Raw genomic sequence first — 25,184 nt, 5'->3', positions numbered from 1 at the left:
GCTGTGAGGGAGCATCTCAGAAGAGTGTTGGGAAGACTTGTGATGGTTTGGGGCTCCAAGTTCTGAGGAATCCGTGCTTTGCTTTGGATTCGATGTCAGGAAATAGGCAGTTCTAGGATTCAGCATTTTAATAAATCTTACTTATGTGGAGAATACACTAAAGTGGGTCAGAGCTGAAATTGTGTGTGTGTGGGGGGGGGGAGGGAAGCAGTAGCTACCAGCTGGGAAATATGATGTGGTAGTTTGTGGCAAAGTTTGTGTTTGGCCTGTATTCAGAAGTCATTATTAGAAGCCGGGCACTGGTGGCTCATGCCTGTAATCCTAGCTACTCAGGAGGCTGAGATCTGAGGATCGTGGTTCAAAGCCAGCCCGGGCAGGAGAGACCATGAGACTCCTATCTCAAATAAACCACCAGAAAACCGGAAGTGGCGCTGTAGCTCAAGTGGTAGAGCGCTCGCCTTGAGCTGAAGAGCTGAAGGACAGCGCCCAGGCCCAGAGTTCAAGCCCCACGACCGACAAAAAAAAAAAAAAAAGAAGTCATTATTAGAGCCCTCTGCTTTTGTCCTGATTTATCTGCTGTAGGTGCTATGTGCAGAGAGTGAACCCCAGCTGGTATGGCCAGGGGCACCTGTAATCCAAGCCCCAGGGAGGCTGAGGCAGGAGGGTCACAAGTTTGAGCAAGTTTAAGGCTAGCCAGGGCTGCATTAACAAGTTGGAGGCTACCCTAAGCTACCTAGTCACACCCTGTCTCAAAAACCAAGCCAAGCCAGTTGCCGGTGGCTCCCGCCTATAATCCTAGCTACTCAGGAGGCTGAGATCTGAGGATTGCGGTTCAAAGCAAGCCAGGAAAGTGCAAGACTCATCTCCAATGAACCACCAGAAAACCAGAAGTGTCACTATGGCTCAAGTGGTAGAGCGCTAGCCTTGAGCTGAAGAGCTGAGGGACAGCGCCCAGGCCCAGAGTTCAAGCCCCACGACACAACTTTCTCTCTCCCTCCCTCTCCCCTCTCTTCCCCCTCCCCCCCCCACCAAAACAAAATCAGAAAGGAGCGTGTAAAGGCCTGGTTTTGAGTTTTAGGTCAGCCCTCACACACCAGGAGCTGCTTCCCCCCACCCTGTACTGGGACTTGAACTCAAGTCCTCAGGCTCACTTAGCTTTCTCAGAGCTGGTGCCCTACCATTTGAGTTGAGAGACAGTGGACACTATGGAGATAGCAGTGGAATTGGAGAGAAATGTGGTGTGTCTCATGTAGTCTGCTGATAGGACTGAGGTGGATTACATGCTCACACTCGCACATACACACACACACACAGGCTGGCTGATGGATGAATGTCAGAGGAAGTAGTGTCAAGGGTGACCCCGAGATTTGGTTCAGGGTGTAGGGTGAAGGACGGTGCCTTTGATGCCACCTATGGAGCTGTAAAGAGGGCAGGAGGAAGAGGAGGGTTAAGAATCCCGTTTTGGACACATTAGGCTTGAAATACTTCGTTGTCATCCAGGTGGAGAAATTGGGTGAGCTGGTGGCGGCCTACGTGTCCTCACCTGTTTGAGAATTGTCAGAGGGAAGTTGGGCATCATGGTGACACAAGTTTGAAATCTCAGCCATCGGGAGGCTAAGGTAGGAGGATTGTGAGCTCAAGGCCAGCTGGGGCTACATAGCAAGATCCTGCCTCACAGAAAAAAAGTCAAAACGAGTAATTGTGTGAACAGAGTTTTTTTTTTTTGGTCGGTCATGGGGCTTGAACTCGGCTTGGGCGCTGTCCCTCAGCTCTTCAGCTCAAGGCGAGCGCTCTACTGCTTGAGCTCCAACGCCACTTCTGGTTTTCTAGTGGTTATTTGAGATAAGAGTCTCACAGCCTTTCCCGCCCAGTCTGGCTTTGAACCGTGGTCCTCAGATCTCAGCCTCCTGAATAGCTAGGATTATAGGCATGAGCCACTGGTGCCTGGCAAACAGAGTTCTTTCCAAGAGAGGATAGGACTGAAATACAGTATGTCCTTTGTCATGAGAAAGAAGAGGGAGCAAATGGGTATGGAAGTAGATAGATTGGGAAGAACTTGATTGCTTCTGTTTTGTTTTTGTCCGTCCTGGGCTTGAACTCAGGGTCTGGGCGCTGTCCCTGAGCTCTTTTGCTCAAGACTGCCCCTTTACCACTTTGAGCCACAGTGTCACTTCAGGTTTTCTGGTGGTTCATTGGAGATAAGAGTCTCATGGACTTTCCTGTTCGGGCTGGCTTTGAACATCGATCCTCAGGTCTCAGCTTCCTGAGTAGCCAGACATGAGCCACTGAAGCCCAGCCTACTTCTATTTTTTTAGTGAAGCCCTCAGCTGAGAGCAGGTGGAAGTGGAAGGGGGCGTGGCCTTGGGGATCTGGAGGGATAGCAAGAGCAGTCATCTAGAGGTGAAGATGGTGGTCTGGGGCAGTGTGCTTGCGGCTAAGATGTTTGAACAGTTTGTGGGTTTAGTCTTGCCCTGTGCAGCTGCCTAGGCAGGGTTTGGCGGAGGTTTTAGGACTGGGTTGAAGGAGAGCTGGGCTTCTGCTGGGTGAGTGCCGTGGAGCAAGAGAATAGCAAAGGATATGAGGGTGTGTGACAGAACGGTGACCTGTGGCCTCTCTGTGGGCAGAGGAGGGAAGGCTGCTACGGAGGAAGATAGGTCAAGATGACCTGGGAATGTCATTCAAGCCAGTGTTTTTGGAGGCATCAATTGGGCAATGCCTGGTAACTTTTTGTTTTTAATTAAACACAGTGAGCTGAGGATCGAACTCAGGGCCTCACACATACTAGGCAAGTACTCTTGTAAAAGCCATGGTCTTCATCTAGAGATTTTCTTCTAGAAGTAGTCCTACCTGTATTGAAGTTGGGTGTGCATTTGTTGTGAGCTGTCATCGTCAGTGCATGTCTCCCTTGCTGTACGTCTGTCCTCAGCAGGAGTGGGGAGAAACCAAGAATTCAGCTAGACCAACTGGAGGAGACCACCTTCCCTAAGGATGATAGCTACACACACTTTGCTTGCTTGTGGATGGTGCCTTACCACTTGAGCCATGCCTTCAGTCTGGCTTTTTGCTGTTTTTTGTTTTTGTTTGAGATGGAGTCTCTTGGACTTTTCTGCCTTTAGACTGGGATTAAACTTCAGTCTTCTAGGTCTCAGCTTCACAAGTAGCTAGGATTACAAGGGGCTTAGCCACTGGATGCATGGCTCAAGTGGTTTAAAAAAAAAAAACAGCCATGAGTAGGCAAACTTTGAGTGAGACCTGGCAGTCCTGAGTTTAAGCTCAACAACGGGCAAAACAAAACAAAACAAAAAACCCAGAAACAAAACAAAAAAGCTTTGCCAGATAGAAAGATACATTCTGTGTGGTCTTGTTTCTTTTTTTTTTAATAGGTTATATGTATTTTTCACGATTTATTTTTGGAGACAGGATCTCACACTACATAGCTCATGTTGACCTTAACTCACAATCCTCCAGCCTCCGCTTCCCAAGTACTAGGATTGCAGCTGTGTACCACCATACCTAGCCTTTTTTTTTTTGGCCAGGCCTAGGCATGAACTCAGGGCTGGGGCTCTGTCCTTGGGCTTTTCTTTTTCTTTTTCTTTTTAATCTGGAGGCTAGCACTCTACCATTTGAGCCAGAGCTCTACTTCCAGTTGTTGTTGTTGGTTTTTGGGGTTTTTTTTGGTGATTAATTGGAGATAAGAATCTCACTGACTTTCCTTCCCAGGCTGGCTTTGAACCATGATCCTCCGATCTCAGCCTCCTGAGTAGCTAGGATTATAAGCATGAGCCCTTGGTGCCTGGCTCTGGCCATTTTTTTCCTCAGTTCTTTACAATAGTATTCATTGGTTTACAACAGTTTTTTTTTTTTGGTTGTTTGTTTGTTGGTCGTGGGTTGGTCGTGGGGCTTGAACTTAGGGCCTGGGTACTGTCCGTGAGCTTTTTTGCTCAAGGCTAGTGTTCTACCACTGAGCCATAGTGCTGGTGGTTGAGGTAAGAATCTGATGGACTTTCCTACCCTGGTTGGCATTGAGTCACAATCCTCAGATCTTAGACTTCTGAGTAGCTAGACTTATGGGCAAAGCCTGGTCCCTTGAGAAGAGCTACTTAGCTGGGTACTGGTGGCTCACGCCTGTAATCCTAGTTACTCAGAAGGTTGAGATCTGAGAATTGTGGTTTGATACCAGGCTGGGTGGGAAAAATCTGAGACTCATCTCCAATTGGCCACTAGAAAACCTGAAGTGGCATTGTGGCTCAAAGTTGTAGAGCACTAAATTTGAACAGAAGAGCTAAGGGAAATTCAAATCCTATGGCTGACCGCCCCCCCCCCCAAAAAAATAGAATTACACTTGCTTGGGCATTATAATTTTAAGTACCTGCTTGCTGTATGAAAAATGGTATCACAAGTTTGCATTAGTATATTTTCCTATGGAAAAGGAGTTATACATTTTAGGAATATGTTCGCTGACATTGGATAAAAAGCCTGTTAATGCTGTTTTTTTTTTTTTTTTTGTTTTGGCTGGTCATGGGGCCTGAGCTCTGGGCCTGGGCGCTGTCCCTCAGCTCTTCAGCTCAAGACTAGCACTCTACCACCTGAGCCACGGTGCCACTTCTGGAGCTTTTTGCTTATGTGATGCTGAAGAATCTAACCCAGGGCCTTATTATGCATGCAAGGCAAGCACTCTACCACTGAGCCACCTTCCCAGTCCTGTTTTTTTTTTTTTTTTTGTTTGTTTGTTTTACTAAACAATTGGCCAGCAAAATGGATTTGATCTTCTCTTGGAAGTTCTGTGGTTCCACATAGTCTAAATTAATTTTCTCCTTCCTTCCTTCCTTCCTTCCTTCCTTCCTTCCTTCCTTTCTTTCTTTCTTTCTTTCTTTCTTTCTTTCTTTCTTTCTTTCTTTCTTTCTTTCTTTCTTTCTTTCTTTCTTTCTTTCTCTTTCTTTCTTTCTCTTCTGTGTGTTGGTGTTTACATGCATGTGTGCTGGTTACTGTGGTTTGAACTTGGTGCTGTCCCTGGGCTTTTTATTTTCTCAAGGCTAGTGCTCTACCATCTGAGTCTCAGTGCTACTTCTGGCTTTTTGTGATTAATTGGAGATAAGAGTTTTTGGCTTTTTCCTGCCTGGGCTGCCTTTGAACTGTGCTCCTCAGATCTCAGCCTCCCCAGTGCTTAGCTCATAAATTAGTTTTCTAGCTTCTGTGGGATTCTCCCAGCTTGGGCAGTTGAAGTGGTTACAGGTGGTATGGCAGGGGCTCTGTAATGACATTTTGTGCTGGGACTCAGGCAGGGAGTTTCCATGCTCTGAGCGCCTGGACTCAGACTGGGTGGGGTTGGCGTTTGCAAAAGAGTTGAGCTTTTCTATTCTGTTCTATTCATGTAGACATAAGGAGGGAAAGGTGTGTAAGTGACATTAACGTATTCTTGGGTGTTTGGCAACCGAAGGGCGTCTGCCTTGAAAGAACAAAATGTCACTTAGAAATGTGGGTGTGCGTGTTCCATAACAAGAAAAGATTTTTTTTCCTGTGTATCATCATATATAGGGATGATGAAAAGCTTACAGAACCAGAGCACAGTCTAGGCTTCAGAAGCAGGTGTGGAGGGGACGCTTTGGGGTCCAGGAAACAGCTCTTCCAGGTGCCAGCAGGTGGAGCCCTGCAGAGCCGGAGCAACCACCTGGATATCACCCCGGTGCAGGCTCTCCCCCTTTTCTCATGCTTAGAAACTGGGAGGCTACCCTTGTTCCGCAGGGACCCACGCTCAGTATCAGAAATAGGTGGGCAGTGGTGGCAGGGCACTACGCTTGGCCTAGTAAAGGAAAGATTCTGGGTGGCTCCATGGAGTTTCCTACTGGTAACAGCCAAGGCCGAGGCTTAGTGAGGAGCCCCTGCTCCTGGAGGAACTCCTGTGCCTCTTCTCTGTTTCATAGATCACCGAGTTGGGCTTGAGGTGGGATCGTATGCACTGGCTGCTGCTCTGCACTGTCCCTTTCCAAGAGACGCTTTCGCCTGCTTCACCCAACGGCAGGGTCCCAGCTCCGTCTGCTTTCTAGCTTTCCTCACATTCACATTGGTTAACTGATGCTGCTGAAAGACTATGAGAGCCAGAGCGACCATGTTCTGTGTCCCTAGCACGTGTGACTTGGTGCTTTGTTCTTTTCCTGTGCTCAGGGAGCTCCTGCTAGAGCAGCTGAAAGTTACCACTGCTCACTCACTTTATAAAAATGTTTTATTGAGGACTTGGATAATAGGCTTTGGTTAATATTTAAACTGTGACATCAGAGTCTTGATACTAGAATAAAAACAACTGTCAATGTAAGTCTTCATCTTCTGCAGGGTTTTGGTGGACATCTCTGCAGTTGTCTTGGGAGTGAATTTATTTAATTTTTTTTTTTCTGGTACTGGGGCTTGAACTCAGAGCCTGGATACTGTCTTTGAGATTTGTTTGGGTGCTCTACTGATTGAGCCATATTTCCATGACCAGCTTTTTGGTGGTTCATTGTAGGTAAGAGTGTTACAGACTTTTCCTGCCTGGGCTGGCTTTGAACCATGATTTGCAGAACTCCGCCTCCTGAGTAGCTAGGATTAGAGGCATGAGCCACCAACACCCGCCTTCTACTTGTGTTTTTTATCTGGTTCATTGGAGGTAAGAGTCTCATAGACTTTCCTTCCTGAGCTGGCTTGAACCAAGATCCTCAGATCTCAGCCTCCTGAGTAGTTAGGATGACAGGCGTGAGATACCAGCAATCCGGCTTTGGGTTTTGTAATTTTTCTTGTGCACATCAAAGTTGAGTCAGCAGTGCATCCAAGTGCCACCTGTTGAGAGCAGGAAAAGCCTCCCAGAGAGGGTGCACAGGACGTGGCATCACGTAGACTAGAGAGTGTCGTTTTGTTTTAAAGTTTAGGCTGATAATTGGGCATTTGGGAATAGGCAAAGGGAAAACTGGTTATGACACTGTGCGTTTAGCACGTATCCATTCCTCGGCTTTGTTCAGTAGTTCTCCTTGGAATAGAGAGTAGAGACATTCATAGTTAACAAACTTTACCTAAACCTGGGAAAGTAATACAACTGCATCTGTTACTTACGTTGGCCTTCCCTTTGGAGTTCTCCTAGAGTTCTGGGGAGCCCTGGGCAGGACTGGAATCTGAGTGCCGGCGTCCTCCAGGGGAGGGGAATGAGTCTATACAGAGGTGAAGCCTGCTGCCAACCAACTTCAGGACTGTCCAAAATGGTCAACCCAGGCAGATGGCATGGGCAGCCCATGAGAAGCATACGAGTGTCCTCTCTCGCACCTGACGATTTGGGAGACTTCTCTGGCCATGGGCTGCTGTGGGGGAAGGGGGGGACACTCATCCACCCTGGACCCCAAGTGCCGTGGCTTAGAGTCTTGACTCTGTGGTCTGTGTCAGACCTGACGTGTATATGTAAGAGCACACGCAATAGATGAGAGCAAATGTGAACCAGGTGTCAACGGTGTGCATATGACACCACCACCGTGCAGCGAGGGCGCGCGGGCTCATTACACCGCCCTTTAATAAAAATGGACTTTTAACTGCATCAGTTTTTCTTAGTCATGTAGTAAATCTCGTGTTTACAGAACTTAGCCCTGAGTATTTTATAAAGTCAAACAGCCAAGACATATAATTTCCTCCACAGTCTTTGTCTTACCTCTTTACATGTGGCGTAAAAAAAATCAGGTGTGTAAAAAATAAAAACGCAGTTTGGGCTGACGTGAAAGGTATTGCAGATTTATGCCTTGCAGATGATATTGGTATGATTAATGCGTTCATTGCTTTTTTTTATTGCTTTTCACAGATAATGGACATGGCGCATGGAACATGCTATGCTTAGATTTTTGCCAGGTTTAGATTGTGAATATCAACAGATGTTATCATGTGAGGGCCATAATTATTATAAAATAAAAAAAATTGTCCTGAAATGCATTGACATAAATTTCACTTATGTAAATTGCTTTTTATTAGTATAAAACCTTAGCATAGCTGTTAGAGCTTGTGGAACACTTTAGGTGAGATTAACTTGGTATAAAGTGGTCACCAATGGGTTGCTTTAAATTTAACTGACAAGAAAATAACAATGGAGTTAGGAGATTACTGAGGCCCGTGTTGCTGGTCCCACTGAAATAGGCTGAAAATGAATTAATAACAATGGACTGCTGGCTCAATAATTGCAGAAAATAATTGGAAGGAGCTCTTAAAAAATAACTTCAAAGTATTCTGGTCTTGCTCTCTCATTCTGTTTTCTGTTTTTCTTCAGCAAGACTGCCTACTGTTTCATTTCATTTCATTTCATTTACTTATTTATTTATTTTATTGGTCGTGGGACTTGAACTCTGGGCCTGGGCGCTGTCCCTCAGCTCTTCAGCTCAAGGCGAACGCTCTACTGCTTGAGCCACAGCGCCACTTCCGGTTTTCTAGTGATTTATTGGAGATAAGAGTCTCACAGACTTTCGTGTCCCTGCTTCCAGCAACACCTTTTTTTTTTTTTTTTTTTTTTGCTCCTTCTGTTATTTTTCAGGTGGCATCTTGATTTCCGAGCACCGCCTGCCTGGTGACTCTCTCTCTTCAGATGGGTTTCACCATAGTTCCCTGAGAAAGCAAGTGCTCACCAGGCACACAAACAAAGCTGTGCTACCTAAGTATCACTGTTGAGCAATCAAAGGTCATTTAGTTGTGTCAATACAATCAGTCCTATCAAAACAGCAGCTGCTGCTAATGAATGTGTTTGCTCCTGTGCTCTCAGCCAGCAGTGCAGGAACGCCACCTTCTTCCTCATCGTCCATCAATGAAGAACGGACTGCAGGTGCTCTGTCCTCGCCAGTGCAGCCCAGTTTGTGCACACAGCCCAGGTGCTTTGAGCGCTCCAGGCAGGCTGGCCCCAGTGGCCTGGTCTAGCTGCTGGCTCAGTGAGAGCAGCCAGGTGCTCCTCTATCAGCATGTCGACTCAAGGTGCTGAAGGAAGATGTTTACTCAAGTACCCAGCTCGTCTCTGCTCATACGAGCACTCAGGTTTTCATTTGTTTTTGTGCTAGTATTAGGGCTTGTCTCAGGGCCTTTCATTCTTGCTCTCTTGCCGGCTTTTTGCTCAAGGCTATCACTCTACCAATTGAACCACAGCTCTACTTCTGGCTTTTTGCTTGTTAATTAGAGGTAAGAGTCTCTCGGACTTTCCTGCCCAGGCTGGCTTCACATCACAATCCTCAGATGTCTGGCTCAGGAGTAGCTAGGATTACAGGCGTGACCACCAGTGCCTGGCAAGTTCCGGGTCTTTTTTTTTTTTTTTTAATCGGTCGTAGGTCTTGAACTCTGGGCTTGGGCGCTGTCCCTGTGCTCTTCAGCTCAAGACGAGCGCTCTACCGCTTAAGCCACAGCACCACTTCCGGTTGTTAAGTGGTTTTATTGGAGATAAGAGTCTCACGGACTTTCCTGCCCGGGCTGGCTTTGAACTGTGATCCTCAGATCTCAGCCTCCTGAGTAGCTAGGATGACAGGCGTGAGCCACCGGCGCCTGGCAAGCTCCTGGTCTCGATGGGTGGGTAATAGGCACATGCATACTCTGCAAGGTGGTTAATGCTTTTTCAAATTGCCCTGCTAATGAGAACGAAAATAGGAAATGCCAGTAAGCTGAAGGAGATGTACTCTGGGGTGCCTCTCTGGAGAAGGGAAGGGTAGAATTGGTTCTCAAAGAACTGATAAATGTCTGTGAGGTAAAACACCAAAGAAGGGGTTAGCAGGCGGCATAGGTCCAGCATAGGAAAGGAAAAAGGACACAACTTGTTTGCAGTGTGCTGGAAAAGTGAGGGCCTTAAGCTGGGTGTGAGCTGGGGCACAGATCAGCATAGCGCTTCCTGTGGGCTTAGCATTGCCTCAAGCTTAAGGTAAGTGGACACAAGTTGTTGCCTTCCTTTCCTTTATTTTGCTTGCTTCTCAGTGCCAGTGCCCTAGCCTATACCGCAAACCTGAAACTGTAAAGTTGCTCCGTCACCAGTCACTAAGAACTCCCTAGTCAGCTAGGGAGCCTGTCATCCTAGCTACTCACGAGGCTGAGATCTGAGGATCACAGTTCAAAACCAACCCAGGCAAGAAAGTCTGTGAGACCCTTATCTCCAACTAACCACAGAAAGCTGGAAGTAGACCCGTGGCTCAAGTGGTAGAGAGTTAGCCTTGAGAAAAAGAAGCTCAGGGACAGTGCCCAGGCCCACGTCTGGCACCAAAACAAACAAACAAAAAATCCCTCCCAGTTGTCTTTATTATTGTGCTTCTGGTCGGGATACCCTGCCTGCCTTCCTCCTAGAGTTCTGTCTGCGGTTTCCTGAGCACCTGCCACCTTTTGGCTCACATGCCACTTCAATGTATCCAGTCTCCGCTCTAAGAAAACCCTAGCCCTTTCCTACCACATGCTACAGAACAGATGTTACCTTCTCAGAGGCACTCAGAGCTGCCTGCCATCATGCCCTAATTCCCCTCCCCGCCTCCTGTTACTCCTCTGCCAGGAGCCTTTTCCTCTAGAGATTCAAATTCTAAGATACCCAAGAGTTGATCAGGTTGCATTCCTGCCTGTAGAGGTGAGGGGTACAGAAGCTTCACCACCAGTAAGCGACTCGACTCCAGCCAGCCCATACTATAAGCAGGCGAGATGCTGGCGGCCATCCCACTCTGCTGTGGGATCCAACAGTGAGAACTCTACCCCTTGAGCCACAGTGCCACTTCCGGTTTTCTGGTGGCTCATTGGAGATAAGACGTTCAGGGACTTTCCTGTCCAGGCTGGCTTTGAACCAAGATCCTCAGATCTCAGCCTCCTGAGTAGTGAGGATTACAGGCATGAGCCACTGGTGCCTAGTAGAAATGATATTTTTTGAGCTGGAAAACTGTGGGAGAAGAACAAGAGTGAGGGCCAGGATCAAGATTTCTGGTTTGGTGACCATTAAGCATGGGTTGCTTTGAGACACTGAATTGCCAACTTGGAAGGTGGTTGTATGTCTGAGGAACTCGGAGGTAAGATCTGGGTTGTAGATAATGGGAGAGTCATAGATGTGTAGGAAGAAACCCAAGGTAGGAGATGAATAGAGAGGTAGCCAGCAAAAGACTCAGGGGGAAAAGATTTATTAGAGAACTAGGATGAAAAGCAGGTCAGTGTCCTATCAGAACAGAAAAGACGAGCTGATTTAAGAGAAGGGAGGGTTCAGTTCTGCTGAGATGCCAAGTAAATGAATACCAAAGAAAGGCGGTGGGATCCCACAGCACCTTTGGCGGGAGTGTGGGGGTGGGGTAGGGGTGCAGGCCAGCCTCGGGAAGAATACAGAACCCCGAAGCCCCTTCCTGATAGGGTTCAGTGCTTGATTTCTCTTACTTTTTGTGGGGTTCTTTTATCTAATGTAGGTTGTATATTTGTACAACGTAGAACCGATTGTAATCCTAGCCACTCAGGAGGCTGAGGCGAGAGTGTCACAAGTTTCAAGCCTGCCTGGACAACTTAGGAAGATCACGTCTCCTCACATTTAGAAAGAACTGGAGTTGAAGCTCAGTTGCCCTGGGTTCAGTCCCTCGTATTGCCCCAAATTCAGAAATTTTACGTAAAAACGTTACTTTAAGGTAGGTGTTGGTGGCTCATCCCTATAATCCTGTCTGTTCAGGAGCCTGAGATTTTAGGATCATGGTTCAAAGCTGGCCCAGGCAGATAAATCTGAGACTCTTATCTCCAGTTAATTTCCAAGCGGTGGAACTAGAGGCATGGCTCAAATGTACTGAAAAAAAAAAAGCCAACTGAGCACAAGGTCTTGAGGTCAAGCCCTAGTACCAGTGCATGTGCATACACACACAATGTTGCTCTAAGTTCATTCTGTATACAGACATTTTGCTTTTTTATTTTGGTCAGTCCTGGGGCTTAACCTCAGGGCCTGGGCTCTGTCCTGAACCCTTTCACTCAAGGCAAGCGCTCTACCACTTTGAGTCACAGCACCACTTCTGGTTTTCTGCTGGGTCACTGGAGAGGAAGTCTCACAGACTTTCCTGCCTGGGCTGGGTTCGAACTGTGATCCTCAGATCTCAGCTTTCTGAGTAGCTAGGATGACAGAGCCATCGGCGCCCAGCTGGTTTTGCTTATTATTTTGAGATCGGGTCTCACTGTGTTGCCAGGTTTTCAAGCTCCAGCTCGAGTGATTCTTCTGTCTCATCTTCCTACTATCTCATCTTCCTAAGTGCCAGTGGCCACAGATGCCCACCACCATGCCTGGGTACATGTGACTTTCCCTGTTGCACTGTTTTGTCTGAAATGCAGCCAAACCAGTTGCCTTTGTCACAGTTGGAGAGTCACGAAGTGTTTTATGGCCTAGTGAGCATGTGAGCTACTGTGAGTGGCTCTTTGTTAGGTGACGTAGGAAATAGCGTCCCTGTAGCCTTGTAAGGTTAGGCGTTTGTATCCCCATCTCGCCAATGGGGGAAAAGTCAGAGAAGTTAAGGAATGCACTCCAACTTAGAGAGGAAATGGGAGGTGGGCCATAATTCCAGTCCTACACGTTCTACCCTAAGATGCTGCTGCTTCTCTTAACACAAGTCTTAACTTTTGCAGACTTACAAACTAACTCAGAGCTGGGTGCTGGTGGCTCACGCCTGTCATCCTAGCTACTTAGGAGGCTGAGATCTGAGGATTGCAGTTCAAAGCCAGCCCGGGCAGGAAAGACCATGAGACTCCTATCTCCAATAAACCACTAGAAAACCGGAAGTGGTGCTGTAGCTCAAGTGGTAGAGCGCTTGCTTTGGGCTGAAGAGCTGAGGGACAGCGCCCAAGCCCAGAGTTCAAGCCCCATGACCAAAAAATAAGTAAATAAACTAACTCAGAGTGTGGAATGCAGGTTTGTGTGTGTTTGTGTGTTTGTAGAAATGAGGTTTGAACTTGGCCTTGTGCCTACTAGGTGCTCTACCAGTGGGCCATGTCTCTAGCCTTCTTTTTTGTTGGTTATTATTTAGGTGTGGGGCTTGAACTCAGGTCCTGAGTTCTGTCCCTGAGCCCTTTTGTTCAAGGCCTAGTGCTCTACCACTTTAAGCCACAGCTCTATGTCTGGTTTCTGAATAATTAATTGGAAATAACAGTCTCACAGACACTTTTCTTCCCAGGTTGGCTTCGAATTGCAGTCCTCAGATCTCAGCCTGCTGAGTAGCTAGGATTATAGGCGTGAGCCACTGGTACCCTATGCTCACTGGTTATTTATTTATTTTTTGGTTGGTTGTGGGGCTTGAACTCTGGGCGCTGTCCCTCAGCTTTTCAGCTCAAGGCAAGAACTCTACCACTTGAGCCATAGTGCCACTACTGGTTTTCTGGTGGTTTATTGGAGATGAGTCTTATGGACTTTCCTGCTCAGACTGGCTTTGAACTATGATCCTCAGATCTCAGCTTCCTGAGTAGCTAGGATTACAGGCATAAACCACTGGCCCCCGGCTTCACTGGTTATTTTTAGGACAGAGTCTCACTTCCTGTCTAAGGGCAACCCTGGACTTTTTTTGTTTTGTTTTTGTTGGCTCTGGGGCTTGAACTCTGGGCCTGGGTGCTGTCCCTCAGCTCTTCAGCTCAAGGTGAGTGCTCTACCACTTCAGCCATAGCGCCACTTCTGGTTTTCTGGTGGTTTATTGGAGATAGGAGTTTCAAGGACTTTCATGCCTAGGCTGGCTTTGAACCAAGATCCTCAGATCTCAGCCTCCTGAGTAGCTAGGATTACAGGTATTAGCCAGCAGCGCCCGGCACCCCTGGACTTTGATCTGCCTATTTTAGTCTTTCTACTGTTAGAGATGAAAGTGTACACCACATGGACTGCTTCCCTCTGTTGAGATGGGATCTCACAGACCTTTCTGCAGAAGCTGGCCTGGAATTCCACTCTCCTAATCTCAGACTCCCACTTAGCCTAGGATGGCAGGTTGGTGCTGCCATGCTTAGCCATAGGGGGTCTTGCAAACTTTTCTGCCTGGCTGACCTTGAACCACGATCCTCATATTCTTAGCCTCCAAGTAGGTAACTTGACATGTATGAACTACCAGATTAAAGTTTTGTTTAGGGATGTCTCTCACACCTTTTTTTTTTTTTTGGGTCCGTGGGGCCTGAACTCTGGGCCTGGGTGCTGTCCCTCAGCTCTTCAGCTCAAGGCGAGCGCTCTACCACTTGAGCCACAGCACCACTTCCGGCTTTTTTCTTTTTGCTTATGTGGTGCTGAGGAATCGAACCCAGGGCCTCAGGCATGCAAGGCAAGTGCTCTAGCACTGAGCCAACTTCCCAGCCCCATCTCACACCTTTTATGAGCAGTCTATTATTCCAAGTTAAGTCTATATTACTTATTATCGTTTGTTTTTTGGGGGTGTGTATCTTGAAGAAAAAGATTGTGAGCTACTGATAGCCATTTGGCTTGCAGATTTTTAGAGCTTCTCTAACCCTGTGCCCAGGAAGCATTAATTTCTAATGCTTGATTGATCACTTATCAACCCTGAATCTGTTAGAGAGGAGAAGTCAGCTTCTATCTGGAGAAGAAAGTCATCATAGATAGAAGGTCTGCAAAGAGCAGCTAGAAGCTGCCTTGAGAAATTCTGGCTCTTTGAGCCACTCTCCACAGCTGTCACGTAGGAAAGAGGCCCATTGAAATTCCCAGTGTCTTTGTTGTATTGTTTTCCAGCAGAACATCTCACTGCATATCTCTAAATAACAGAGGCTAGCCTCCAATTCTCCATCCTCCCGCCTTTGCTTGCTGAGCGCTGCCATTACAGCCTGGCATTACCTCAGAACCATTTTTGTTTGTTTTTGTGGTACTGGGGATTGAACTCACAGCCTTGGGCTTGCTAAACAGGTGCTCTACCATTTGAGCCATGCCTCTAGATCCTTTTGGTGTTGGGTTTTGTTTTGAGTGAGGGCCTTACTTTGTCTGGAGTGTGATCCTCCTGCTTGTGTTTCTCTGTGTTGTTGTGTATGACACGTGCTTGACACTGAGCCAAACAAAACATTGTGCTTCCCCTGTAACTACAACAGTAGTGTGCCATTGTGTCCCGTCCTTGGTTGTGACACAGTTTTATCAAGTTTTTGTGTGTGTGCATTTTTTTTGTTTGTTTTTTTCTTTTGCCAGTCCTGGGGCTTGAACTCAGGGCCTCAGTACTGTCCCTGAGCCTCTGTGCTCAAGGCTAAGTGCTCTGCCCTTGAGACAGTGCCACTTCTGGATTTTTTTGAGTCGTTTATTGAAGAGTCTCATGGGGGCTTTTCTGGTCAGGCTGGCTTTGAACCCTGTTCTTCAGTTTTTTTGTTTTTTTTTTTGTCGGTCGTGGGGCTTGAACTCTGGGCCTGGGCACTGTCCCTGTGCTCTTCAGCTCAAGGTGAGCGCTATACCGCTTGAGCTACAGTGCCACTTCCGGTTTTCTAGTGGTTTATGGGAGATAAGAGTCTCACGGATGTTCCTGCCTCGGCTGGCTTTGAATCTCGATCCTCAGCCTTCTGAATAGCTAGGATTACAGGCGTGAGCCACCGGCGCCTGGCTAATGGTAGGTTTTATATGTAGTATTTCATTGACTAGAAAGGCCGTTTTAATTTAGCTAGTGCTTTTTATTCAGTAACTATCTTCACAGTCAAGGCTCAGTTGAACATATAAATACCAGGGAGACATACTAATCTTTTTGCTAATGGCGTTCAGGGTCTTGATGCTCTTGAGAGCAAGCATAGACCAGTGACTTGGTAGCAAAAAGTAAATCAAGACGGAGCATGGTGGCTCAGGCCTGTAATCCTAGCTTCGTTGGGAGGCAGAGATTGGGGGAAATCATGATTTGCGGCTAGCCAGGACAAAAAGTTATTGAGATACGCCCTCACATCTCAACCAAGAAAGTTGGACATGGTGATATCCTCATGTCATCCTAACTAGCAGAAGATGCTGAGTGAAAATGTGAGACTCTATTAAACAACAACAACAACAAACAAACAAACAACTTCTAGGCGCTGGTGGCTCACTCCTGTAATCCTAGTTACTCAGGAGCCTGAGATCTGAGGATCGCAGTTTAAAGCCAGCCTGGGCAGGAAAGTTCATGAGACTCTTATCTCCAGTTAACCACCAGAAACCCAGAAGTGGGGCTGTGGCTCAAAATGGTAGAATGCTAGCTTTGAGGAAAAAAGAGGCTCTGAGTTCAAGCCCACAGCTGGCAAAAAAACCAAACCAAACCAAAACAACCAGAAAACTAAAGCAAAAAGGAATGAAAATGTGACTCAAGTGGTAGAACACCTGCCTAGCACACACGAGGCCCTGAGTTTAAACCCTAGTACTGTACACAGACACACAAGTAAAATGAAGCCATGTATGTTGACTAATGCCTGGGATGGCAGCTCTCAGGTTAGCTCAAGGCTAACCTGGACTATGTTGCAAGCCCCTGCCTCCAAAAAGGCCAAATCATCACCTAGATAGAATCCATCTTCTGAAGAAGCCCTTGAAGTTACCTGAGAAGCCCACAAGGAAAATGTTGTGTCCCGGGGCTTTGTTGCTACCATTCTCAAAGCTTAGTGAAGGGTAGAGGGAATATTTTTAAAGAAAAGTTTTCCTGAGTTTTTTTTTTTTTTCTCCCCAGATAAAGAAGGCTTGTTTAATTCAGGAAGAGTTATTTCAGAGGAAATTAAATCTTTGTAAGTCCTCTGTCACACTTCTACACTTACCAGTTCTCTGGCAAATGATGACTGTCGAATGTTTCTAGAAGGCACACAATTCTCAGTTGGGTGCGTGTTTGTCTTAAAAAAAATTTTTTTTTTTGAATTAGATAGGCAAGAGCCTTGAGATTTGGTTTCTCCTTTATATTTGTCTCCGGGTGATAATCACCAGCTCTCACACTCTGGATGGTAATGAGGTAGGAGACTCTTTAAAACCATTCCACTTGATGAGATTGTTTTCTTGGGTGTGATGATAATGCCAAAGAACTCTGAAAACATAACCAGAGCTATAAGTGGAAGCTAGCCACTTACTTAGAGCTCAGTAATTGTAGCATTTCAGTTTGGTTTTGCATAGGGGTGTCTGATCACGTTGCATGTTTGGGAACCATGAAAGAATTTTCTTTTCAAGTCTTGGTGCATCATTTTTTTCTGACTTGATCAAAGGTTGCAAAATGAGTATTATATATGAAGCTGGGTACTCATAACTGTCTTGTATCCTTCATCTTTTGGCAATTTGGTTCAAATATATCTACGCCTCTTAAATATTGAAAGCATAATATCCTTTAGCCTAAACTGCAGAGTTAAAATGAATTTTATGTGAAATATTTAGTTGTAGACCACATCTTCAGCTTTTTATATGCCACAGTGGTCTTGTTTTTTTTTTTTTTCTTTATTTTTTTTCTTTTTTCCCCCTTTCCATTGTCTGATAGTGAGGTCATTTTCAGTCCTCTGAGAAATTCTATTCCCAGCCAGATGCGGCCCATATATTAAAAGTAGCACCTGTGGCTAATATTCCAGCAGCTTACCATAAATTTACATGGTAACTAGGATTAGATCTGTCAGGACTGTTAAAAAACATCTAGATTTAATTTGATTTCCAGTATTGTAGAAGCTATCCAACATTTTGCTTCATAACTATATTTTAAAAGTTAAAAATCACTCCATTGTTAAGTTTTATAGCACTCGTAGTGCCCATTAAGTTGATTTGTTCAATGGAGGTCACGGTAAAGCAACGTGGCTACATTAAGATCGGAAACCAACCCATTTGTGACAAATTTAGTCCTTTCGTGTGAATCTTCTCAACGTCTCCGCACTGATTGGATTCAGGTGTAGCTTATGTCAGTAGCATTTAACCTCAAAAGAGAGTCAGCAGTGTGATTGGGTTGTTGTAAATTAGGAAGCAGTTTTTGCAGTTTCTCCTTAGACTGTAACACTGTAACATTACTTTGTGGAATGTTGCCTCTGCCAGTATACACGCAGTGTGGTTTTAAAGACGGCTCAGAAATTGGGGCGCATGCCCTCATCCCTTTCCCCGACTGCTCTGCTCCCCATTATCCTTTGAGTCTTCTCCCACATGTTATGAGTTGCACACCTGCAGTTATAAAATTATTTGGGGGTGTCATTATATCACGTTGTTCACCAGCTTCCCAGCATTTACGAATACAATAATGATTCCCCATAAATCAAAATAATTTATGCATTACAGAGGATCTGCTGCTACAAATAAGAATTGAATGATGGATTTCTTCAGAATCCGCCTTATTTTACAGAGTTCCCTGAAAGGAAGACAGTAACGTTTCTCTGTATTTCACATACACACACACACACACACACACACAGAGTTCAGAACGGAATTAAATATTACAAATTCAACTTTTAGGACATTTTGTCGTTGAAAACATGTAGGAGCAAATAAACCAGCTAAGAAGTAAAGCGAAGTCTTGTCTTCCTTAGTGCTACAATCTCCTTGGCAAGCGTCTTGGTCCTAGGCAACAGTGGTGGTGTTTGGTGCTGGCACCGTGGTCAGGGCAATGTCTGTGCCGTGCGCGCGCACGTGCGCGTGTGTGTGTGTGTGTGCGCGCACGCGCGTGTGCGTGCCCGTGCATGCACATGCGTGTGTGTGCCTGCTTCCAGTTGCACTTGGTATGCAAGTCTTTCCTGTTCTGTGGATCATCTCAAGCCTTCAGCAGGGAAGTTTTCTGTGTCTGTTAATTCGTTGTTGCAGGTAGATTTCCAGTACTGTAGAAGCTATCCGACACGAATTACTTAGCAGAAAGACCACAAATGACCAATTTGGAACCTTAAGAAGGTTTTTTTGGGGGTAATTATGACATCTCTTCTTTGCACACGTAGGTAGCTTAAGTCTGTAGCTTAAGTCTGCTACTTGTGACTCTAGACGGCCATGGTGGTTCTACTTGAACACTGAAGAGGAAGAGGGACAACAGCATGAAGTAGTTCCACGGAGCCCTCCCTCGTTGCTCTCCCCTCAGCTTGTCTGGCTGGCCTTTTTGCCTTAACTAAGCTCCTTGAAGGGCAACTGCTCTGGCTCAGGGCCGCCAGCCCCGGGGCAGAAGAGCAGGACTGGTAACCCAGAGTGTCACAGACTCTCAGGAGCAGACTGCTGGGAAGATTCTGGAGTTTCTACATCCATTCAAGTGTTCAGATCTTGTGTAGAAAGCAGAAACATGAGCTGAGTGATAGTTTGTCTTGCTGAACACAGTTCTCTGTCTCATCGGTTGTCTGTTGCATTTGGGGGCAGATGTATGGTTTTGCTTGCTAGGGTGTCTGTGGATGGTCTGAGAGGGACGAGGACCACGGCATTGCTGGAGTGAGTCTCCCTGCCATGCTGGCCTCTGGAGTCTGTGATTGTGCAGTAAAGAGTCTAGGAACTACATTTGTACTGTGGCCCGAGACACGACCTTAAAAGGCTGGTTTTGAGAAGAGAAATTATATTAGAAGATTTGCTTATTTTTAGAGAGAAGCATTATTCTCCCACAATTTAGAAGTGAGTTAAATCCCACCATAATCATTAAAGCACCCACGATAGCTTTTATCACTCATGAATGCCATGTTACTTTAAGTGGTTTAGATACCAGAGAAATGGCTATAATTTAAAGTCAGTTTTACTGCACTAAATAGGTATAAAATGCTTTTGCATGCGTTGACTTTATAAGGCAATATATAGTTTGATTCTTTCATAAAAAACATTCCACGTTAAAAATGAAGACTGTGGGATTAACTAAATTTGTATTTAGAATTTTAAGCCACGCAAAATTCTGCTATACAATCTTTTTTCCCCCCTTCCGATTATTGTATGCGAGCAAAGTATATATTTCTTCTAATGAAATCCTTATTTGGCAAAATGTGGCGACATAACGGCTGTTGGATAAACAAGCTGATGAAATTTTTCGTGAAATGTCTTTTGTTCATTCTAGCCACAGCATCGACTTCTTAAATACACACATTGCTTCCTTCATTCAGTTATTACAAATGAGTTTCATCTGAGAAATCAGTTCTTCTGTTACGTCGAGACCCCCATCCTAAATCCAATATCGCACTATTGCAGGCCTGTAATTAAAAATGGGTTCTGCTGGCAAGAGTTGGGAAGAGGTAAAGGAGGAAGTTACAATACATTGCCTATTTACCAATTAGCCATTACCTGCCCAAAGCACATCAGACCCACGCAGCGGACATCCGCTAATCCAGTGCTTAGCCGTTCTGGGCTCTAAGGCACGCTGTTTGACACGTTAACGGTTTTGAAGTTCCAGGCCAGACCTGACCTTTCGCATGTGCTCGGCTTGCAGTAGGACTCTCCACTCACTGCCTCCTGTCAGAGTGGATTACGGTGACAGAGCGCAGGGCTCGCTTGGGCTGCAATTAAGTTTTTGATCAGAATTATTTGGTTCACAAACAATCACATTTGTTAAAATGTTACATCTGCCTTGAGAACCACCGTCAGCCCCTCCGATGATCAGTGCGAGCAGAGTGTAATTCTCCACTTGGTTTTCATAAAAACTGCAAGCCATCTTATGTATGTTACTTAGCTTTCCCCTCACCCCCTTCTGCTGCTGCTGCTGCTGCTGGTGGTGGTGGTTTCTGCCTCTCATTTGGTTTGGAAGAGAACTCACAATGCCCTGAAATGAGCATGAAGCTGCTCGAAGACTTGGGGGAGAATTTGAATGGAATCGTTTTGGGTACAGAGCAGAATTAGCCAGTTAAAAGAGCCAAGACTCAAAACACTAGTTCCAAGGCTTACTGGTTGTATTCCATCACGAGAGAAGACACTTGAGCTTTGTGAGTGTCCGGGTTTGGGGCTTTGGACCTTGGCCTCCATGCCCAGGACGCTGCTGCCACGGGTCCTCACTCTTAACTCTGGGCTTCGGTGCAGGAAGTGACGCCAGCGTTGGCCACTTAGACTCCTCTCAAAAGGTCAGCAAAGCTGTGCTGATGGGGCTATTTTTTAAGTACCTGACTACTCCCCAACTGTGAAATGACACGGTGATACCATTGGGAGTTTGGGAGTTGATTTTCACCGGCTCACCTCCCTTGTGACCCAGCCCATTTTGGAGAAGTCTTCTTTTTTTGTTCGGTGGTTGTGTCTGTTAGATGGAGGTCCTTTAAAGCCCCAAGTTTATAAAGTTTGGATTGAACTAACTTAGCTTGGAAACTAACCTTTAACTTAGTTTTGTGTGAGAGCAAAGGCTGGGAAGCTGGTAAGGAGCAGGGAGACAGCACAGATACTTGCACAAGGCCTGAAAGGTCTAGAATTTTCATTGCTTTTAGTATGCATACATACATGTGTGTTTTTTGAATGCCATTAAAAGAATTCACCACCAGGTTTAAAATATGGCAGTAAAACCTAAGCTATTTCCCATTTGTTTTGACATAACCAAACTCATTCATTACTAACTCATAAAATCACAAAAGAAAGGCATTGTACCAAGAACTCTTAATTTAGCTATAATTTTTTAAGCTTTTTAATAAAGGAGAGCCCTGTTGCTCATCTGGAATCCACAGGTTCTAATTGGATCTTGTAAGAACCGGCTACTTTATGATGACGTTTATGTTCCCCACAGTCCTTGGTGAGCAGATTTTTTTTTCTTTAATCTGCTATTATAATTGGGATTTTATCCTCTTTACAAAAATAGTCATGCCAGGTGCTGGTGGCTCACACCTGTCATCCTAGCTACTCAGGAAGCTGAGATCTGAGGATTGCGGTTCAAAGCAAGGCTGGGCAGGAAAGTCCATGAGACTCTTATCTCCAATGAACCACCAGAAAACAGGAAGTAGGTGTGGCTCAAAGTGATAGAGTGCTCCCCTTGAGTTGAAGAGCTGAGGGACAGTGCCAAGGCCCAGAATTTAAGACCCACCACCACCACCAAAAGTCATATTTGAGGGCTTGAGACTTAAAACTCAATGGTAACTGGGTTCAATCCCCAATCCTGAAAACAAAGCATATTTGGGATATATCTGACTATAAATAACAACTGAGTAACACATTAAATTTCTTTTTTTTCTTTCTTTCCTTTTTTTTTTTTTTTTTTTGGTCGGTTGTAGGGCTTGAACTCTGGGCCTGGGTGCTGTCCCTCAGCTCTTCAGCTCAAGGTGAGCGCTCTACCACTTGAGCCACAGCACCACTTCCAGTTTTCTAGTGTTTTATTGGAAATAACAGTCTTACCGAGTTTCCTGCCTGGGCTGGCTTTGAACCTTGATCCTCAGATTTCAGCCTCCTGAGTAGCTGGGATGACAGGTGTCGGCCACCGGCTCCCCACTTTTTTTTTTTTTTTTTTTGCCATACTTGGACTTGAAGTCAGGGCCTTGCTTTTGCTAGGCCTGTGCTCTTATCACTGAGCCACACCACCAGGCCTTGTTTGTTTTAGGTGTTTTTCAGATAGGGTCTTCCTGATTTTTTTCCCTGGGCTGGCTTTTGACCACAATCCTATCCTTATCTCCTGTACAACTGGGATTACGGGCGCATGCCACAGTTCCTGGCTTGGTATTAAATGTTGATAGAAATTTCCAGCCTTCAATCTCAGGTATGCAAGAGGCGTATTTAAGTTTTCTTTTGTTCAGTCTGTCATCCATCATTCAGCACTCTCAGGTCAAAGTCACAGCTCTGTTAAAAGCTTATATTAATATAGCCATTTTGATAATTTCAGGCTTTGTTGCTTGGTGAACTTTGAGACTTTGGGACTCTTGGAGGCTTGTGTTTGTACCCTCTCGTGCCCACATTGATGTATCTGCCGGGGTCATGGGAAGAGCCTTCATCTACCTTGGAGATAAGAGTCTCACGGACTTCACTGCCCAGGCTGGTTGTGAACTGTGATCCTTATATCTCAGCCTCCTGAGTAGCTAGGATGACAGGCATGCGCCTTCTTAATTCCCTTTAAATCTCCAGGAAACAGCATTCTTGTCCTCCTGGCTATACAGAGGAGGAGCCCACCTGCCACTGGTCTGCCCTTTTCTTCCTGTGGTGGAGGTGCTGAGGCTGGGAGAAGTCGTGTCCAAGGAAGGATTGTGCATAGTGCTGTTCCGGTGCTGTCTGCCCCTGACTCCCAAGGCCTGGTTGGTGTTCTGTGCTGGGCGTGTCCTTCAGCTGCCTACTTCCATATGCACAGCTCAGCGTGCTTCTTGTTTTATTAGAACCCCGATTTGCCACTGATCATAGCTGGCAAGGTTTCAAAGAAAACCTCTCATTCCTATCAGGTAGGAATGGATGGCTGCCAGGGTCACGGAGGCTGGGGCTTCTTTGGGATGCTCTCTGGGTATCAAGAGTTTTGGAAGCTTAAGACATGGGTCATTTCAGGGCAGTGCTGTGTTCTCTGGTTTGCATCCTGACTGGGCCCTCAAACGTACCCCCCCCCCACTCCCAGCCAAGCCATCTTGTAGACACGAGGATCAGGTGGCGTGTCCAGTCACACCGTGGCTGCGAGTTCTTGGTGCACGAAGAACTCAGTCTCCTGAGAAGTAAGTCTACTCCCCGCAGGACACTCAGCCTCCCCTGGGAGGATGAGGTGGCAGTGTCTCTGCCAGTTCAAGGGTGGATAGGCTGTCCCCTGAGGTTTCATGTCATTGACATGAACCCAACGTAGCTGATTGTTTTAATAGGTGCATTGCTACGTTATCTAAGGTTTTTACTAGGCCTTGAAAGAAGGGATTTAAAAATTGAGGGTTTAACTAGCTGGGTACCGGTGGCTCATGCCTGTAATCCTAGCTACTCAGGAGGCTGAGATCTGAGGATCACGGTTCAAAGCCAGCCCGGGCAGGAAAGTCCGTGAGACTCTTATCTCCAATAAACCACCAGAAAACTGGAAGTGGCGCTGTGACTCAAGTGGTAGCGTGCTAGCCTTTAGCTGAAGAGCTGAGGGACAGCGCCTAGGCCCAGAGTTCAGGCCCTAAGACCGACAAAAATATAAAAATAAAAATTAAAAATTGAGGCTTTAGTCCCCCAATTGTGCAATTATGCTTCTGATTTTGTCCCTGAAACTCTGCAAGTCTGTGTTGGTGTAGTGTTCAGTCTGTATGTTCCAAAAGCCTGGCCTAAGGGTGTATTTGTATGGCCTGTCTCTCTTGCCCTGAACGTTTTCTGTAACAGCTGCCTGCTACAACTGTGTAGCTCTTCAGAGTATAAAGGAATCTGTAGTGCTGGTGGAACATGAGTAGGATGTTCTGTTATGAAGTGGTTTCATTCAGATACACAGTTAAATGAATGTTATAACAATTGTGTGTGTGCGCGCAGGGGTTTAACACTAGAAGAAACCAAGATATATAATACCCTTTTCCTTCTTTTTCCTAAGATGCCTTGCTTTTCTTTTGTAACTAACTTTTAAAAAATATTACTGGAATCTTGTTATTGTTATAATTTGAGAAAGAAGAAAAGTAGGAAAAACATCACCGGGCTCTAGGGAGTTACACACATGCAGGCTTTGGAAGTGGACATGAGGGACTGGGAAGGTGGCTTAGTGGTAGAGTGCTCGCCTAGCACGCAGGAAGCCCTGGGTTCCAGAGTACCACAGACAGAAAAAGCTGGAAGTGGTGCTGTGGCTCAAGTGGTAGAGTGCTAGCCTTGAGCAAAAGAAGCTCAGGGACAGTGCTCAGTCCCTGAGTTCAAGCCCCAGGACTGGCAAAAGAAAGAAAGAAGGAAAGAAAGAAGAAAAAGAAAAATGGAGCTGGGTATCAGTGGCTCACACCTGTCATCCTAGCTGTTCAGGAGGCTGAGATCTGAGGATCGTGGTTCAAAGGCAGCCTGGGCAGGAAAGACCATGAGACTCTGATCTCCAGTGAACCACCAGAAAACCAGAAGTGATGCTGTGGCTCAAGCGGTAGAGCACTCGCCTTGAGCTGAAGAGCTGAGGGACAGCGCCCAAGCCCCGAGTTCAAGCCCCACGACCGACCAAAAAGAATAAGAAAGAAAAATGGAAGTGGACATGAATGCACCTTGAACTTGAATCCCAGGTGTGTGAGGCTAGGCAATTAGTTTCATCTCTGGGAGACCGATAAACCTATTCCACAGAGCTGCACAGAGGATCTGTTCTGGTCTGGTGTCCTCCCTGTGTCGGGTATTAAACCCAGTGTATGGCCGATGCTAGGCAAGTGCTTACCCTGCAGTAGTTTTAAGACCAGTCACTCCATTTCTCCCTCTTCTTTGCCTTCAGAACTGAAGGTGGAGGCTCGGTGGTCAGAGTGTGGTCCTGAGATACGCAGGCAGTTATGTGCAGAGAAACCTCTTGGTTAGAAGAGAAGAT

At 46.0% G+C, this 25,184-nt stretch overlaps 1 protein-coding gene across 6 annotated transcripts in view; it reads left to right on the top strand.

Moving 5' to 3' along the window:
- Window positions 1–25,184, top strand: part of Pcbd2 (pterin-4 alpha-carbinolamine dehydratase 2) — a 47,844-nt gene that overhangs the window by 5,677 nt on the left and 16,983 nt on the right. The window contains exon 1 of one of the 6 annotated variants that reach the window (XM_070036443.1): window positions 8,780–8,812. The exons of 3 other annotated variants lie outside the window; for them this stretch is intronic. In XM_070036443.1, coding sequence (XP_069892544.1) covers window positions 8,795–8,812 — 18 coding nt within the window. In that variant the 5' untranslated portion in view covers window positions 8,780–8,794. Of the gene's footprint in view, window positions 1–8,779; window positions 8,813–8,836; window positions 8,859–8,981; window positions 9,019–25,184 lie in introns of those variants that run through there. 2 more of the 6 variants (XM_070036445.1, XM_070036444.1) reach the window with 2 other exon arrangements.

Source organism: Dipodomys merriami, unplaced genomic scaffold, assembly GCF_024711535.1.
Source record: "Dipodomys merriami isolate MVZ:Mamm:240054 unplaced genomic scaffold, mDipMer1.0.p SCAF_271, whole genome shotgun sequence".
In the NCBI taxonomy this organism is placed as follows: Eukaryota; Metazoa; Chordata; class Mammalia; order Rodentia; family Heteromyidae; genus Dipodomys; species Dipodomys merriami.
Note: the sequence above shows the minus strand (reverse complement) of the source record. Positions and strands in the feature narration are given on the sequence as shown.